General features: G+C 44.9%; 3 protein-coding genes across 3 annotated transcripts; 1 reads left to right on the forward strand and 2 right to left on the reverse strand.

Moving 5' to 3' along the window:
- Positions 1 to 4825: 4825 nt before the first annotated feature.
- Positions 4826 to 10420, forward strand: LOC137899044 (mitochondrial adenyl nucleotide antiporter SLC25A24-like). Its single transcript, XM_068743050.1, has 10 exons — positions 4826 to 5005; positions 6000 to 6126; positions 6290 to 6377; positions 7142 to 7253; positions 8482 to 8640; positions 8741 to 8893; positions 9039 to 9146; positions 9383 to 9550; positions 9639 to 9789; positions 10230 to 10420. Exons 1-10 carry the CDS (start codon positions 4826 to 4828, stop codon positions 10409 to 10411), a joined length of 1428 nt encoding a protein of 475 aa, XP_068599151.1. The 3' UTR covers positions 10412 to 10420.
- Positions 10421 to 11745: 1325 nt separating this feature from the next.
- LOC137899045 (transmembrane protein 69-like) lies at positions 11746 to 13257 on the reverse strand. The gene is made up of 3 exons (XM_068743051.1): positions 13210 to 13257; positions 12633 to 12678; positions 11746 to 12531 (listed from the first exon to the last, which is right to left on the reverse strand). The coding sequence occupies exons 2-3, from the start codon at positions 12675 to 12677 to the stop codon at positions 11746 to 11748; spliced, it is 831 nt and encodes a 276-aa protein (XP_068599152.1). The 5' UTR covers position 12678; positions 13210 to 13257.
- Positions 13258 to 14814: 1557 nt separating this feature from the next.
- Positions 14815 to 16936, reverse strand: tm4sf4 (transmembrane 4 L six family member 4). The gene is made up of 5 exons (XM_068743580.1): positions 16766 to 16936; positions 16201 to 16290; positions 15324 to 15472; positions 15037 to 15223; positions 14815 to 14832 (listed from the first exon to the last, which is right to left on the reverse strand). Exons 1-5 carry the CDS (start codon positions 16934 to 16936, stop codon positions 14815 to 14817), a joined length of 615 nt encoding a protein of 204 aa, XP_068599681.1.
- Positions 16937 to 17135: the final 199 nt, after the last annotated feature.

Here is a 17135-nt window from a genome sequence, read left to right on the forward strand (position 1 = left end):
TTTTTTTTCTTTTTCTTTTTCTTCTTTTTTTTACCTTGTCTGCATTCGTGCTCCACAGTGACGTACATAACGTCAGTCACTGCTAGAGTTCTATGCAATTTTTATTCTTATAGTGATTGTGACCGTCACCTGCCCTCTTGGCAGCCTAGCCTATTCCTATTTTATTGGTTTTATTACCTGCTTACCGCCGTAGAGGGCTGTGCACACCGCAGTGAACATACAACATGGACAAACAAAAAGTGACAAATACACAGTGTTCTGAGAAGAAAGTGCAATGGATTTATTTGTGCCCCTTAATTCTACCCCTTCCATCCAATCATCACCAAGAGTTGTCCCAATACACCAGGTTCACATTCGTCTCTAGAGGAAAGTATGGATCACCAAGTTCTCAGATCTGAGGAAAAAGAGAGAGAGCATAGTGAGAGCCACAAACACTGACCCAGCAACCTCCACTAACTCAGAGATCTGTGTGCGGGGTTGACTCTCTAAACGAGTTTTGATTGGTGCTGGAGTGGTGGATCTGGCATGCGTGAAACCTCCACCTAAGAACGGGGCAGCCATCCCGGACCCAACAATGGCAACATGAGCCCCCAGATCACCCCAAGCAGCCACAGCAACCCAAGAACGACCACCATGGCCCCACCAGAGCCACACGCAGAAGAACCAGCCCAGGGCCCGGGGGCGACTTACACCAACACAGCCGACGAAACCTAGGCCAGCGCAGCGGCACGGGGCACAGCGGGCCGGCCTGGCGCCCCACCAGCACCCAACACCACGCCCCCCACAACCACCCGCCCCCCTCCCAGCACCCTCCACCCATCCCACCCCCCCCCCCCCAGTCCCCCAGCCCCCCCCACCGCACCCCTCCCCCCCACCACCCAACCCACCGCCGAGCTCGGGCAACCCCCCAACCCAGCGAACCAGCGTCTGGGTTGGGGGGTTGCCCTATCCCTATACAGCCATTTGGGAGGAGAGTATTATTCCCTGGGATGGAGAGGAGGGAGCAAGAGGCCGGACCACCGTCCCACCCCAAGCCCAGCCCGCTAAGGCCCCACATGCCGCGCCAAGGCCAAAAATAAATAAATTGATTGTGACCCCCCCCATACCCTGTCTATATGGCTCCCCAGATCCCAGACTGGGGAACCCTCCCAACACCGTGAATGTGTGGACACCCAGGTGCTATATACACATGTATGTAGTGCATTAAAATTTGGGGCAGGTGGGGCCAGACGGGGGATGCGGAGGAGGGCAACGGCGCACTCCTGCCCCGCGTCCTCCCCCTTATCTCCCCGCCTAGCACCCACGTGACCCCATGTGGTGCATTAAAATGGGGGGGGGGGGGGGGGGGTTGCAGAGGGACGCTCGGTGAACGCCCCCCAGCACCAGGCCCCCCAGGTGCATGTACCCTATGTGTATATTTACAAATGTGTTGTGCTAAGGTGGTGAGTTAAGAGGCGCAGCACATGAGGCCCCAGCCAACCAGGCGGGGGGAGGAGGGAGCCCGACCATAGTCCCCAGCCTCACCCATCCCACCCACAGGTGTCAGAGGGCCCAACCATGCACAGGGCCTGGATCGAGCGCCGCCCCCGACGCATCCCACCCATCCCCCATAATCAAGCCCCCAGGAAGGAGGGAGCCGCGAGGCCCCGGCGGGAGGCAGGATGCCAGAAGAGGAGATGCGGGGAGAGAGGGGAAGGGGGAGACCACGAGGGGAGAGAAAGGGAGGCGAAGGAGAAGGGAGAGGGGCGAGGGGGAGGCAGGACAGGAGACGAGACCAAGGAGAAGAGGGCGAGCGGGGGACGGGGAGGGTGGAGGAGAGAGGTCAGGGAGGAGGGAGGGGAGGTGAGGGGGCCATGGCCACGCCAGGTCACCAGCCGGACCCGGGCCGCTACTACCAGCAGAGGAGTGACAGACTGCGCCAGCTCAGTGCCATCCCGAACGCATAGGCCAGCACCCCCGCATGGCAACCTAGCGGAACACCGGCGGCCGCCCGAGAAGCATGCGCCACCCAGCAGAGACCAGAGGAGCCGGGTCGCACATATCAAGCCACGGGGACAGCCCCTGAAGAGTTAGCCCAGCATGCCAACAGCCCCGGAGATCAACCATCCTTGTGTGAAAAACATTGAGCTGGAGACTGGAGCTGAAACATAGAAAGTTAGAATGGCTGGGCGGCGATGTATTTCTGAGGTCCACTCGGTCCTGGATACAGAAACCGGGTTCCTAAATGAAAACAGAAACAAGATGAGTCATGCAAAAAAAAAAAAATTGTAAGCAGCATTACCATTTACATCGTTGTGGTGGCTTTCGCTAGCAGGCAGAATCAGGTTGCAATATTTATATTTAATGATTTAATAAAAGGAGACCAACTTTCTGTAAAATATTTCAAATATTTTTTATTTATTTTTTTGGAAGCGGAGATTTTTTCCATTGATATGTGTTCTATGAGGAGATTCAACCAATGATTGATGTTTAAAGACTGTTTATTTTTCCAGTTAACGAGGATTGTTTTCTTGGCGATGGCGAGGGCTGCGAGTGTGGGGTGCGTATGTTTCTTAGAAATAACGATTTCTGCCAAGTCACCGAGTAGACACGTGATCGGAGATAAAGGGAACGTACAATCCAAGATGGACGACAGTTTATGTGATACTGCGACCCAGAAATCCTGGACGGGTGAGCACAACCATAGGGCATGGAAATAAGTGTCAGCAGTATTTTGGGAGCATTGAGAACAGATGTCAGATTCAGAGAAGCCCATTTTCTTCATCATATACTGAGTAATGTGTGTTCTATGAAGGATCTTATATTGGATGAGTTGAAGATTCCTGTGTTTTGTCATTTTAAATGCATTTTCACAGATTTGTGTCCAAAAGTCATGATCTAAGGTTAGTGACAGATCCGTCTCCCATTTTGAGATGGGAAGAAATATTGTATCTGTGCTTGAGAGGAGTTTATAAATCTTAGAAAGGGTCTTTTTAACTGTCGGGGAAATCTTTGTGACTTCCATAACAAATACAGGTGGCTGAGGCGGGCCCCGGAGCGTTGGAATTCTTTTCTTAATTGTATTCATTACCTGAAGATAGTAAAGGAAATTTCCGCTTCCGAGTTCATATTTTTGGAACAATTTTGTAGATGACATAAACGTATTGTCATGAAAGAGATGATGGAGTTGAGAAATTCCCTTCTGTTCCCACATACCTACATGGAAAGGTTGATTGCTAGCCTGAAAGTCAGGGTTATTCCAGATTGGAGAGAGCATGCAGGGTTCCAGTTTAGAATTTGTAACTTCTAACGCTTTCCACCAGGCGGACAAGGTGGAAGAAATCATCGGGTTTTTAAAACAGTTATGCCGTTTAATGGTTGTTGTGATAAAGGGGAGATCTGCGAGTCTAATATCCTTGCAGTCCTTCTGTTCCAATTCTAACCAGTAATTAGAGTCTCTATTCGGGTGCATCCATAGTATAAGATATTGTAGCTGGTTAGCCAAGTAATAATTCATAAAATGTGGCCTTCCAGGCCTCCTTTAGATTTACTCCTCTGAAGGGTAGATAGACTAATTCTTGCTTTTTTATTTTTCCAGTAGAACTTGGTGATGGCTGAATCCAACGATTGGAAGCAGTTGGAAGTTGGTTTAAACGGAATCATTGAAAATAAATAATTTATTTGTGGTAAAATTTTCATTTTGATGGTGGCTATTCTTCCCAAAAGGGATATTGAGAGGTTATTCCAACGCTTCAGATCACTGCTGATTTTATCCAGAAGTGGGGTGAAGTTTAATCGGTTTTATCCAGAAGTGGGGTGAAGTTTAATCGGGAAGCCTTTACTAGCAGCAGAGCATTATAATAGAAGAGTATTCGAGATGTGTTAATACGAGAGATTGAACAACCTGCTTCAGAATTATTGAAGCGATAAAATAGGAACACCTTCTCACCAGCCCAATAGCGCTCCCCATTTCACTCATTACATGATCTATATGAGATGACCATGAGAGATGGTGATCCACTGGAACACCCATCAGTTCCACTTGTTCTCATTTGGAGGCCTCCATTATCAAGGTGATAACAGCAGCAAAATGAAACCAGCTGTTATGATGTAATATGTCGCCGCCTAGTGGCACAACATTAGTACTACACGTTTCCTGAACCTTGACGTAATGTTGCACACACAATAAACACACAACAAATACGCCCAGTGTTGGTAATACCCTGTACAACCCTGCAAAGGTGTAGGATGATATATTTATAGAATAAAATAAACAACAAACTGCACGGCGTGAGTTTATCATGAGCTTTATGGATCCCTGTAACTGCGGCGCATGGCGTGCGCCCCCCTCCTCAGAACTGTTGATCCAAATGTTTTTGGGATATAAATGCTCTTAGCAGCTGCCAGATAACAGATTCCTGTGGCGTGTGACTCACTGAACCGAATCGGCCCATCTGCAGAGCAACATTTTGTGTCCGTGTGCGTATTTACGCACGCGTAGAAGACAACTAAAACAGTAGCACCCACTAGAGAGCGAATCCGGTTCCAGCTAAACGTGGACAGACAGGCTTTGATATGTTACACTGGGTGTGTCTGAGGTCTGAGACAAACCGAACCGACTCCCCGCCCAGCCTGGAACAAACACCCATCAGGCTGGATCAGTCGTATTCAGCGCTCCACACATCTGCGACGATTTATGTCGACTTTTCCGCGACTTTTGCGCGCGGCACTGCGGAAATCGACTTGAAACCCGACAGGACTTTTCCCCACCGCCTCAAACCAGACGTGCTGGAATCGGGTTGGGTCTCCTCTGCGGTTGTGTTCTTCAGTCTACAGGCGGATCACCATGTATCAGGTCGTGAGGAAGTTGTTTTTCGCGGACTGCCAGTGCGCCACGGGCGCGTCAAAAACATACGAGGAGCTGTTCGCCAAGCTGGACACCAACAAGGATGGAAAAGTGGACGTGTCCGAGCTGAAGGCAGGCCTGGCTGCCATGGGAATCAAAACCGGGAAGGCAGCAGCTCAGGTAGAGCCCGACGCGCACCCGACGCGCACCCAACAGGACAGAGGAGGCCTGGAACGAGCAATGCAGAGAATTCCTGAATGATATTTGATGTCAATTCAGCAGTTTCTTAACCCAGAGCGGCCTAAAAAGGAAGTAATTGAGTAAATGTACTGCACTACTGTCCCTTAAGTACAGCTGGGAGACGTTTAAGTGTTTTACTCGAGGACTGAAGTGATCTTTAATTGTCATTAGCGGTTAATGTTTTTTGTCACAGCGTTAGTTCATTGATTATTGTCAGTCTGGACCAGATTATCAGGAACAAGTTTCAAAGGGACCATCAAAGTTTGCCAGCTCTGCTTAAAACAGCGTCTTCAGATGTCTTCTTTCATCTAACCAGCAGTTCAGAGCTAATCAATATTCGGTTTGAAAGGTGAGAGCATTGTGTGCTCCACCCTCATCACCACTGCCGAGTTGCCCTGGAGCAAAGCACAGGAAACACCCCCCCCCCCCCACCACCTAACAGCTCATTCTTGTCAGACAGAACAAGTCGTGGTTGTTCCAGGTGCCAAACTCAACCTAAATAAATTCCTTATTTTCATGCACAACTACTTTAAAAACATAAAAGCAGAGTGGCTGGAAGCGGGGAGATTTACAGATCAAATATCGGACATGACACCCACCGCATGTCTGGCTTTTCAGCGTGACTTAAGGCCAGTAAAGCGCAGTGTGGATGAAGAACGCTTCCACTAGAAGGACTGAGGCCGTCTCAAAGTCCAAACGGTGTGTCGGTGAGCTGTTATCGTTCGTTTGTCTCCGAATCCGATCAAATAATCTCACATTCCTCCAGTCAACATATTTACAACTTGAGTGTAGGGTTGGAAAAAGGATCTTATCCATGTGATTATGCGATGATGGCGTGATGTAAATCAATTAACACGAGCCTCATTCAAATATTAGCGACCTTAATCAGCGCATTCATGAACACCAGATTGATGATATGCTGTGTTTTCTTTAGAAAATCATTTCCTCTGGAGACCAAGACAGCGACAACGGGCTGGACTTCAACGAGTTCTCCCAGTATTTAAAGGAGCATGAGAAGAAGCTGCAGCTGACCTTCAAGAGCTTGGACAAAAATAAGGATGGTAGGCTGCTATTATCTCGCAAATTTATATATATATATACAATTAAACCTAAATCCCTGCTACACGGGTACAATCTCTAGAATTTAGAGATTGCGCCTGTGTAGCAAGGATCTCTCTGGGCATTGGATGAGGATCAGGACCGCTGTCTGTTTAATTTCAACAGGTAAAATAGACTTTACGGAGATAAAACATTCGCTTGAAGAGCTGGGCATAGGCATCAGCAAAGCCGAGGCAGAGAAGATCCTTCAAAGGTATTTCTGCTCCTTTCTGATGTTCCTTTTGCCGGTTGAACCAAACTAAACTCCACGACCTCAAGTAAAAGTGAAGGATGTGAGGGACTGATAACTAGATCCGTCTATGAAGCTGCCTCATGGTGCCTGATAAAGAGCCGGGGAGACTGGTGAGAGCAGAACAAGAGCGCGACTGGGGAGAGTTTTCTTTTAGCTAAGAATCGAATCGATTAAAGCGCTCGTGCATTTAAGAGAAAATGAATCCATCTATAAAGTAAAGTAATTGAAGTAATCATTTATTTTCTAAGTATAAAATTATCTTCAGTAAAAATAAATCGACTTCAAGTTCAGGTCTGCCAAAGCAGCAGCAGAGTAGGGCTGGCATCAAAGGCAAAAATGGGCTTGGTAATCTGGCTTCCATTCGTCATGTTGAAGTCAGTCCTGATTGGCTGACATTGTCACCAGGTGGAGAAAGGCGTTCCAACTGCAGTTGCCTGCTTTGCATTTATTTGCAGCAGCTCCGGTATGAAAGTAGAGGAAGAAATGTTTCAGGGTTTGTCTCTGGTGATAAAAGAGGCTCGTCACTTTTATTATTAGAGCTTATTTAAAGAGAAGGAAGAAGTTATTTTCTAGATAACCCATTATCTTTGTTGGAGGTCTGGAAAAGGACACTTGAAAGTCTATTTTATGCAAATCATCATTCATTTCTACTCATTCAAACCAATAAACAAACCCAGATAGTTGATGTTTAAGAGTTTGCATGATTTTGCATGTCTGTTGTGCAGCATCGACGCTGACGGCACCATGACTGTGGACTGGAATGAGTGGAGGGACCATTTCCTGTTTAACCCAGCAACCAACCTGCAAGAGATCATCCGGTACTGGAAGCACAGCACGGTAAGAAGAGAGAGTAACGCACTGACTAGAGAGGGTGTGTGTGATGGAGGACATACTGAGGGATTTACTTTAGTCACCACGGTGATAAGCTCAGAAAGCAAAGATGAGCAACTTCAAATTAAAGATGCATCAAAGAGATCTCGTTTGAACTTTTTATAGCTTCGGTTTATGAAACTGAATTTTTGCTGTTGATGTCTCCCTCTTTTGATTTGTGTAGCATGAAGGTGATCGCCGTCCCTCTTGATTAAAACACACATGCAGGTATATTCTGTGCCGCCTCATGTAAAGTACAATTGCACGCTCTTGCCATCGAACAGAGGTAAAACTAGTCGTGATAAATTTTGGCTCAATCTCAGCCGGTTGGGGATTCTCTATCCTTGAGAAACAAATGTTCATAGTTTCCCGTCCGACCTGTGGCTTCCGTGCTCCGCGACTGTCCCGGACTTCCCGCTGAACGCACATGAAGGGAAAGTTGTGAAAATGAGGTCTGATGTCGACACGGATTTGTCCTCGGCGGCTATCCTGGGACAGGGATAAGCTAATTTCAGGCTGACTTAAAGTCGGATTAGCTCGGTCAGTGGGATCAAGACGAGCGACGCAGTGAGGCAGCTCAGATCTGTGGCAGCGACTCGTCTCCTGTATTCACGCTCGAGGTTACCGGCTACTCCCCTCAGGCTGCATTGATGCTGCAGACCCTCGGCTGCTGACAGCAGCTTTGTCAAAGCCCAGAGACTGACTGCATTGGCTCTGCTGCAGCAGCGACAGAGGACGGCAGGACCCAGGAGGCGGACGCGGTTCGTGCATCAGCCTCTCGGTCCAGGTCGTCTCCGAGTGGGAGCTCCGTTTATGTCTCTACAGCAGAATGTCTGACTGTCTGTGTGTGTGTGTGAGAGTTTGTGTGGAGGCGCTGCCTGAGCCCACCCAAAATGAAGCAGAGAGCAGGGGACTGCAAGAAAACGGTTTAATACGGCTCGGTGCTATTCTAGTCTCTGCGGGTTCAACTTGGGCGCCGCGGCGGAAAAACCCCACGTATTTACCGGACCCAAGCTGTTTATCAGCTGGTTATTAAGATGGGTCATGTGCGTGCATCTCATGATCAGTCTCATGTCTGGTACTGTGGCAGACTTAAAACACACGCTGAGCTGTTGGGTTTACATCAGATTCTGCCTGTAAGTTTCCGTCAGCAGTTTTGGGTCGACTTTTATGTCGAGTACTGTGCTGCGTGTAGGTTCTGGACATCGGTGACAGCATCGCCATCCCCGATGAGTTCACGGAGGAGGAGAAGACGACCGGTCTGTGGTGGAAGCAGCTGTCGGCGGGGGCCATGGCGGGGGCCGTCTCTCGAACTGGAACCGCCCCATTAGACAGGATGAAGGTGTTCATGCAGGTGAGTTCTTTTGCTCGCATCCAGATGTATAGATTACATCTCTTAAATAGTGTGCACTCGTACACGTAACACGGAATCTGAGGCGTGTTTTTTCTTTCAGGTGCACGCCTCCAAGGGCAACGAAATCAGTCTTTCCGGCGGGTTCAAGCAGATGCTTAAAGAAGGAGGCGTGAAGTCGCTGTGGAGAGGGAACGGCATCAACGTGCTGAAGATCGCCCCCGAGACCGCCATTAAGTTCATGGCCTATGAGCGGGTAGATCCATACCTCACTGCCTTCATGCTAAACGGCGTCGGCTTCGGGCGTCATACAGATTATCATTCAGCATCACTGAAGATCAATATGGGAGTATTTATGCACGTTTTGACGGAATGCTTCCTCCTCCTCGTCTGCCATCAAGTTCAAGAAGATGTTTGCCAGCGAACCAGGGAAAGTCAGGACCCACGAGAGGTTCCTGGCTGGATCGCTGGCCGGAGCCACGGCGCAGACCGCCATCTACCCTATGGAGGTGAGCGCAGGGGGAGGCCGGTGGGCCTGTGTTGCACGGGTTGTTCTCTATCCCAGAATGGTCGAGCTGCAGCAGTGATATCAGAAGTTTATATAGATGTTTTGCACTTTACTGTAATGTTGCCGAAAGCAAGCATCATGAATACATTTCTGGCCAAAAGAGCGATAAAGCAATTCAGACATGCCCTTATTGTTTGTTCTCGGTTGCCTTAGTGATGGCATTCTGTGTCCCGACAGGTGTTGAAAACCCGCCTGACGCTGAGGAAGACAGGACAGTACTCGGGGATGATGGACTGTGCCAAGAAAATCATGAAGACGGAGGGAGTGAAGGCGTTTTACAAGGGCTACGTCCCCAACATAATTGGGATCATCCCCTATGCTGGAATAGATCTGGCGGTGTACGAAGTGCGTGATTATGCATTGATCTCAACATAATCTGTCGGTAAACAGCGAAGATCCTCCTTTCTCACACACGCTTCCCTATCGCCGCCAGAGCTTGAAGAACCTCTGGCTGTCCTGGTACGCCAAAGACTCAGCCAACCCGGGTATTCTGGTGCTGCTGGGCTGTGGTACCCTGTCCAGCACCTGTGGCCAGCTGACCAGTTACCCCCTGGCTCTGATCCGCACCAGGATGCAAGCACAAGGTACAGAGAACTAAACCAGATCCAAACCTTCTGTCACCCACTCATCCAGAGGGATGGGGAGGAAGTGGGTTTATTCTATATAGAATAATAATCTTCTATTCTTTATGAAGCATGGCTAGAAAATAGAGAGTGACCTAACTTAACTTACTTTCATCAGGTTGCCAGACTCATGATTCCAAACAGCTGCCAATATTACACAATAAATGCCTGATAAATTGACAACTGGACAAATTGAATTGCCACTGCCACTTGTTTCTGTCGCCTCCAACTGGTTCATACTGGTTATTACAGATTAAATTTTATGCTGGTGGCACTTGGGCAGCGATTGTCTTTAATATTGATCATTTGGATGACATTGCCTGGGTCTTTATTTGAAGCTTGATGGATATCCGTCTCTCTCTCTTTGACACACATCCATCGCTTTCTTAAATTCTTTTCAGCTTCAATCGAGGGTGCAGAGCAGCTGCCCATGGTCGCGATGGTCAAGAATATTCTGGAAAAGGACGGCTTTTTTGGACTTTACCGTGGCATCCTGCCCAATTTCATGAAGGTCATACCGGCCGTTAGCATCAGCTACGTGGTGTACGAGTACATGAGAGATAGCATGGGCATTCAAAAGTAGACAGCAGTGATCTGTGATTGTATGAGTGCAAGACAAGCCCAGCTTTTTTTTAATGCCAACCTGTAATGTAAGGAGCTTGTTTACCTGTCGGTCACCAAAGTCCAGCCTCATACTGCTGCAGATCTTTGAAAAGAATTGCAGGAATTTCACTAAAATGTTGAGTTATTCTAAAAACAAATCCTGCAGCACTTAAACTGGGATGTAAATGTTTAATAAGGGTTCGACAATGTTTCCAGCTGTATTTCTTTCAAGATGAACCCCCAGATTGAAGTCCACTCTTGCAGTCTAGTTTGGATCCGCTGACTTTCAGTTCAACTACCAAGTGGATATTAAATACTTGAAAACCAAAAGTCCTGGTTAAAGGCTCATCCTGATTTCACTACATTTTAATTCTCTCTCACTTTGGGTAAATAAAGTCGTGTATGGATGGAACCCATTATGTCACATGTTCCTCTGTTTGCCCAAAAGGCACCTTATCATGTACCAATCCAAAAAATGGAAACTTGCAGAAGAGGAATAATCTTTGTCAAAAGGATGCAGACTTTAAAATTTCACTTTTCATTCTGTTAAAGACGGTCTTCCAAAATATAACTCAAGATGTCCAAAGTGGGGAGCTTTTCAGAGATAAGTCTGAAGTGTAATCCTGTACTGTATTTAGTCTTCGGTGATTCACTTTCTTGTTTGTTTGAGATCTGGTTTGAGGATGTCCTTGGTATTGTTCAGTGAGTTTGATGGAGAACTGTGCCTTACTTGGATTTGTCACCGCTTCTTTTTCCATCCCTCTTTTCACTATTAGATGCTGGTGTTTACATTAATAAAAGCATTTGGATATAAAATGATTTAAAGTATTGATTTCCATCTAAATGTGATTGAAATAGGCCTGAATTAATTTGACGCTTGTCCAGCAATGAGCCGATCTCTGACACTAAGCACAGATTACTCTGCTTAAGATCTTATGTAATGCTTAAGCATTCCCTTTCTGGCCACGCAAAAAGATGAAGCGACAGCAGTTTTGGTAATTTGTTGTTGCACTTCTGGTAAATTACAGCTAAGTATATAGAAAGACAATTGTGCACATTCACCGAGTATGACTTCCTTTTCTCATTTTATTTTTATTTTGTTCAGTTAATCTGATGTGGGGAACTTAAATGCCTTAATTGGCCACTCAAGCTGGTAAATGTACAATAAACATTTAGTAGTTTTATGTTTTTCAAATAATTACAGTTGTGTGTATCAATCAAAGCTGTGTGAGGTACTGATGTCTTCAGAAAAACAAAAGGACGTGTACTTTAAAAACTTTGAAATATAATCAAAATCAAGTCCTGGTAGCTTTCTTAATCAAAGAAAATCTTCTTTTCTGGGTACGTGCTATTAATAAATATAGTACCAAGAAGAGAAAAAAAAGCCACGATGGTCAGGGTGGCACGCAGGGCTTTGAACCAGGGAGGGTAAGTGGGCAGGAGAGATAGATCATAATGTAACGAGACCCCAAGACCCATGATGACCAAGGTGAGAGAAGGAACAATGCTGCTGCTCATCAGGATGGCCGTGCAGGCAAACAGGGAAGGAACCACGCTGTTGGTCAGGTTAATCCAGTCAGGTTTAGCAGGGCTGCTCTCAGGAAGCGCAAATCCCCATCGAGCTCCGCCCACAAAGGAAATGATGGAGGCACCGTAAGCTAACTGAGCATAGGCCAACTCTGGACAGAAGATCTCGCTCACCAACATAAACAGAGTTGGGGCCACAAAAGGAATCAGACCTGCAAACCCCAGGAACAGGGCAGGTTTGGGACCTTTCCACAATTCCTTCATGTCATAGCGCAGCAGATCAAGCTCTCTGGGAGTCGGCTCAGGCAGCGGTCGCTTCTTCAGTTTAACGGGAGTGGAGTGGAAATACTGATTCCTCACGAAAAATGGGGCTGCGTGAGCCTGGGCCTTCTGGAAGAGCTTCTTCCTGAATCCGAGGACAGTAGGAGGTTTTCCTCGGACATCGTCTCTTTCTGTAAATGGAAATCTTGTTGTTGAGGCCCAACAGATCTGCAGGAAGCTGGATTCACCACGAGAAGCTCCAGTCAGGACTGATGTCCAGCATCTTTGTGGAGAACCAGCCCACTGCCACACCTGAAAAGACAACCATTAAACATTTAAAAGAATTTGAAATTGTCATATGATTAGAAGGCAAATAAGATTTTAGAGGATAAAACTCACAAAAAATGTCTTACCTTATGGGCAGCAAAGGTGCTTCTTTTAAGAATAACAGGAAGCATTCTAATGAAAAGAGTTAAGACACAGGCCAGACCATTAAGGGCATAAATCACACAAATACACTATGAAGGTTAACTGTCACAACAACCCTAACCCATAACTCACGTGGAAAATTAATTAATTAAAAACTAATTATTACTGTAATATCTGATTTATAAAATGTAAAAAAATTATGAAAAACTCCATAATCGTTTCCCAAACCCCAAAGTGCTCAAACGTATAAATTCAAATATATTCATTAAAAATATAGCCACAAAAATAGGCTATGAAATGTGTATAAAAATACAAAATAAGTTTGATAATAATTGTATTATTTTTTTAGCGCTTTTTCTTTCAGTCCAGTCAGTCAAAGACGCAGAATATTTGACACATATTGAAAACTAATCAGAATAATTGTACGAGTCAATGCTAACGTTACACTGGCTAACGTGACGACAGACTGAGTTACTGTCTTACGCGACACATATTCAGACACTTCTAGACCTTTGCTAGAATACAAGAACATTCTTTAAAACCACAAACACAATTAATCACCTCTATTTCAAGTCGAAACCTCATATAAGTTTGTTCCGGGGGGGTCACAAAATGGGTGACGGACACTAGAGCGGAAGCACCGGTACGCGGTATAATTCTTCCGTGTTTGTCAAACGCCGGCCTTGAAGTTAGTTCCACTACAAAGCGCCATGTCTACATTTAAGCAAGTTTAGTTTGCATAAACCTCACAGTACAGAAGTTGTCTGTACAAAAATACACGTCAAAAATTTGAAGCACAAATACACGTCTCAATTAATCTTGCTGATAACTAACATTCTTGACATTCCAGTTGCGTCACAAATCGTGAAGATGGAAATCCATTCCATTATAAATTACCCTCCCAAATAAAATAAACGCAGGTGGGGTTCTAACAACCAACCAACCAACCACCCAAACAAACATCTGATATAACTGTAAAGCACTGACAGAGACAAATGATGTACTTTAATGTTGATTTGTCAAATGTTTGCTGATATTCCTGACAAAATTGATACAGAAAGGGTTTAAAATGCAGAATTAGTGGATTACTCTAAAAGGTGTGGCATTACTACTGCTGATACTCAAGATAAGGAATGATCCGTGAATTAAACAAAAAAATTAATAAACATCAATTAACTTTTTCAGCACACATTAAAAATATTTTGTCTCAGCATGTGTCCATGTTTTGCTGACACTAATGCTATATCGGGTTACTTTATCTGATGTTCTAAATAAATATTGGTATTTTCTTTAGATTACTGCTGGATTGAAACAACCATTATAGCTACCCCAATGATTTGTGGTGACCTTGACATGACAATGTTGTAACTGCAGCTAAACATTGATATTAATTCCTTATAAAACCCATAGAATGATATCAGACATTCAGACATAGAGAAAGATATATTACAATAACAGCTCAGGTAAGTTAGAAACTCATGAGAGGAAAAAAGCCCCTTACATTCATACTTACAGTAAGTTATAGAACAAAAATATAAAAATGTAAGACATTACAACACATTTGTTGTGAACATTGTTAAAATAGAATAATAAGATTTTAGTGATAATCTGGAGACATTTAATCATGATACAGAACTATATAAACTCCACCGGTTTGATTATAGGACCTTTCACCCCCCACTTAGTAAACACCAAAATGGCCAGCAGGCAGCAGTCACGCAACAGAAATACTTCATCTAGACTAGAGAGAAACAATGTCTGTGGACGAATTACTAGTTTTGTATAGGCTTAAGTGGATTAAAAAAATTAGGAAATTAATGCATACATATTGTTAGCCGCATAGCATAAGACGCTAACGATATATAAAATAGGATTTTTACTTATTTCCTTGGCCGAATGGGCAAAAACAAAAATATATTTAACTCAGGGAAAATTATAACTGCAGCGGATGGTACGGTGTTGAAAAGGGAAATATATATGCTTGCCAACAAGATCAGAAATGCTTTAAAGCAGAGCTCTGTCATTTCATCAGTGGTGTTAAATAGAAGATGCATTTTAGGATGATCAATGAGCTCTAATGCAGAAACATGGATGAAAGTAGAGACGTCTGCCATCGCTCAGAAAAAACACAGGAAACAGTCATCTTCAGACTCTTGCAGGAAGGGCTCAGACAGATCCGTCACTCTGTAAAACAAACAGATTTTTATGTGGGTGAAGGGAAGTGGAGATTTGCTGTGGCAACCCCTTTCGGGACAAACCGAAAGTACAGTAGTAGTAGAACATTTTCATGTGTTCTCCTCTACAGAATTCACATCTGTTTTCTAACATTCATCCTAACAAATCAAGCAGTTGTTGCGTAAGTCATTTCTGCTTAGACGAGATACCGACCCCGCCACAGCAGCCACAGCAGTCCCCACACAGAGCTCCCAGCAGGCCGTTCAACACCTGCACAGCACACAGCGCCGCCTGGATTAATCCTACGACCAGCAGCACAGAGAACAGAGCCAGATGCCAGGAAACCACATCATTTGGCCCAACACAATCTGTCCAGGTGTCTGTGTTGGACAGGTAGTCACTGAAAGGGTGGGAAATGACAGCTTTTTAATCTGATGGCAACGCACAGGTTCATTCATGCATTAGCCTTGATAAGTTCTTGATAACAACGCGCATCTCACCCATTTGAGAAGGGATAGCTCCATTCGTCGTACGTGCTGTTACTGTAAACCACACACTGAGGGCCGTGGTTTATAGCCACAGCAGAAACTATGACGGAGTAACCAGACCCCAAAACACCCACAGCTGCAAACAGAATGGAACTCAGCATCTGCAGAGAGACACAGAGCGAACCATGACTCACGTTGGGAATCACCTGTGACAATCTGTGACATAATCCAGCATGCAGAGGACAGCCCGAGGGTCACACACAAAAACCTGCACGGCCAACAAAGATGGTGTGCGTGCGTGCGTGCTGATTATGCCTTAGACCTCACACACCTACACATTCCTTAAGTATTGATCAGTAAGTGTGTCTGTAGCCGAACAACAAGGGCTGTGTGATAAAGTCATGTGAAACTCCCATCAGAGGAAATTCTTGGTGCAGCGATCGAAATGGGACCTTTTATTTATTTATTTTTTGTGCGTGTGTGTTTAATTTATTGGTGTGCAAACGGATGATGGAGGGTGTGTGCAGCAGAATTGTGTTTGTTTTATAAGTTCACGATGATTAGATTTCCGCAGATAAAAGGTGATGATCAGTAGAAGATCTGTAAGTGGAAAGACAAACACAGCAACGCCCTGAAAACATTTCAACTCTATTTCATTTATTAGTAGGCCTCCCAGAAGGCAAAATATTAGGAGTATAATGAGATATAATTTATATAAAAGTTGCTAGCTGAGGTCTTTATGAAGACAACACAGCTCCGTATACAAATTAATTCATAAAACAGACAAAACAGACACAGAAATAAAATGAGAAATAAATCAATTACTAATTTTATCCATATTATTATTTTTGATGCACGGTCCTTGGGTATCGTTTGCACATCTCCTCACCGCAAATCTCCGTCCACAGCTTTCATTGCCACAGCAACCGCAGCAGTCATTGTTCTTCAGACCCAGGAAGACCAGAGCTGGGAAGATCATCTGTCGACACACACACACACACACTATGATTTGCTCCTGCGGTAGGAAAGTACACTGCCTTATGTTGCAGCAATATTTGAGATGTACATTATTAAATAATAACTATATCACATGGTCGCTGATTCTTTAAGAAGCAGTCATATTAAAATAATATGTTGCATTTCCTATATTTCAAATTTCATTGAGCAAGATGACACAAAATATACACGAGATCATTAACTCTCGAGAGTGGAAAAAATAGTTGACACATTAATCAAATATATTTTTTTAAAGAGATAAATATGAAAAATTGTCCTTCGTGCAAAATCAGCACTGATTAAAATTTGAATGATTAGACAAAAAACATCAGAATGTAAAAGAACAATTGCCTTTCATTGTTCTAAACGCAGCCTATATCACAGTGTGTAATCTTAATAACGGCACTGGGGACTATGACAGCTATTACTAACAGCATGGTGAATCTTAATTCACTCACCAGCACTCCAGATCCCAGAATCCCGCCAAAGTACCAGACTTGCTTTGTGATATGTTCGCTATCCACCGTCGTCCCACCGGGGAAGAAGAGCAAGATGTTACACAGAACACATATGATGGACAGAGGCAGCAGACTGATCCCCAGACACTTGGCAAAGCCACCTGAACACATTCTGACCCGGATGGTTCAATCCACTCCACTAATAACAGACTCCTGTTGCCTTTATTTATCTATTTTTATGATAGACTCCTGCACCTTTCAGCTCTGCCTTCTTTATAGAATCTCCTGAACGACAATCTGCATCTTAATTCTGCCGTCTCTAAGGCTGATGCTGGAGTTCAGCTTTTATACCCTCATTCCACCCCACCTG

The sequence above is a fragment of the Brachionichthys hirsutus genome, chromosome 9 (genome assembly GCF_040956055.1).
Source record: "Brachionichthys hirsutus isolate HB-005 chromosome 9, CSIRO-AGI_Bhir_v1, whole genome shotgun sequence".
In the NCBI taxonomy this organism is placed as follows: domain Eukaryota; kingdom Metazoa; phylum Chordata; class Actinopteri; order Lophiiformes; family Brachionichthyidae; genus Brachionichthys; species Brachionichthys hirsutus.

What these genes read in the sequence shown, in the direction of transcription:
- LOC137899044 (XM_068743050.1), top strand. Translation starts at nt 4,826, where the DNA reads ATGTATCAGGTCGTGAGGAAGTTGTTTTTCGCGGACTGCCAGTGCGCC. An exon ending in CCGGGAAGGCAGCAGCTCAG is followed by an intron (nt 5,006 to 5,999) that starts GTAGAGCCCGAC and finishes TGTTTTCTTTAG; the next exon opens with AAAATCATTTCCTCTGGAGA. An exon ending in CTTGGACAAAAATAAGGATG is followed by an intron (nt 6,127 to 6,289) that starts GTAGGCTGCTAT and finishes TAATTTCAACAG; the next exon opens with GTAAAATAGACTTTACGGAG.
- tm4sf4 (XM_068743580.1), bottom strand. Translation starts at nt 16,936, where the DNA reads ATGTGTTCAGGTGGCTTTGCCAAGTGTCTGGGGATCAGTCTGCTGCCT. An exon ending in GCTGTGGACGGAGATTTGCG is followed by an intron (nt 15,473 to 16,200) that starts GTGAGGAGATGT and finishes GTCTCTCTGCAG; the next exon opens with ATGCTGAGTTCCATTCTGTT. An exon ending in AGCTATCCCTTCTCAAATGG is followed by an intron (nt 15,224 to 15,323) that starts GTGAGATGCGCG and finishes CCACCCTTTCAG; the next exon opens with TGACTACCTGTCCAACACAG.
- LOC137899045 (XM_068743051.1), bottom strand. Translation starts at nt 12,677, where the DNA reads ATGCTTCCTGTTATTCTTAAAAGAAGCACCTTTGCTGCCCATAAG. An exon ending in GCACCTTTGCTGCCCATAAG is followed by an intron (nt 12,532 to 12,632) that starts GTAAGACATTTT and finishes TTGTCTTTTCAG; the next exon opens with GTGTGGCAGTGGGCTGGTTC.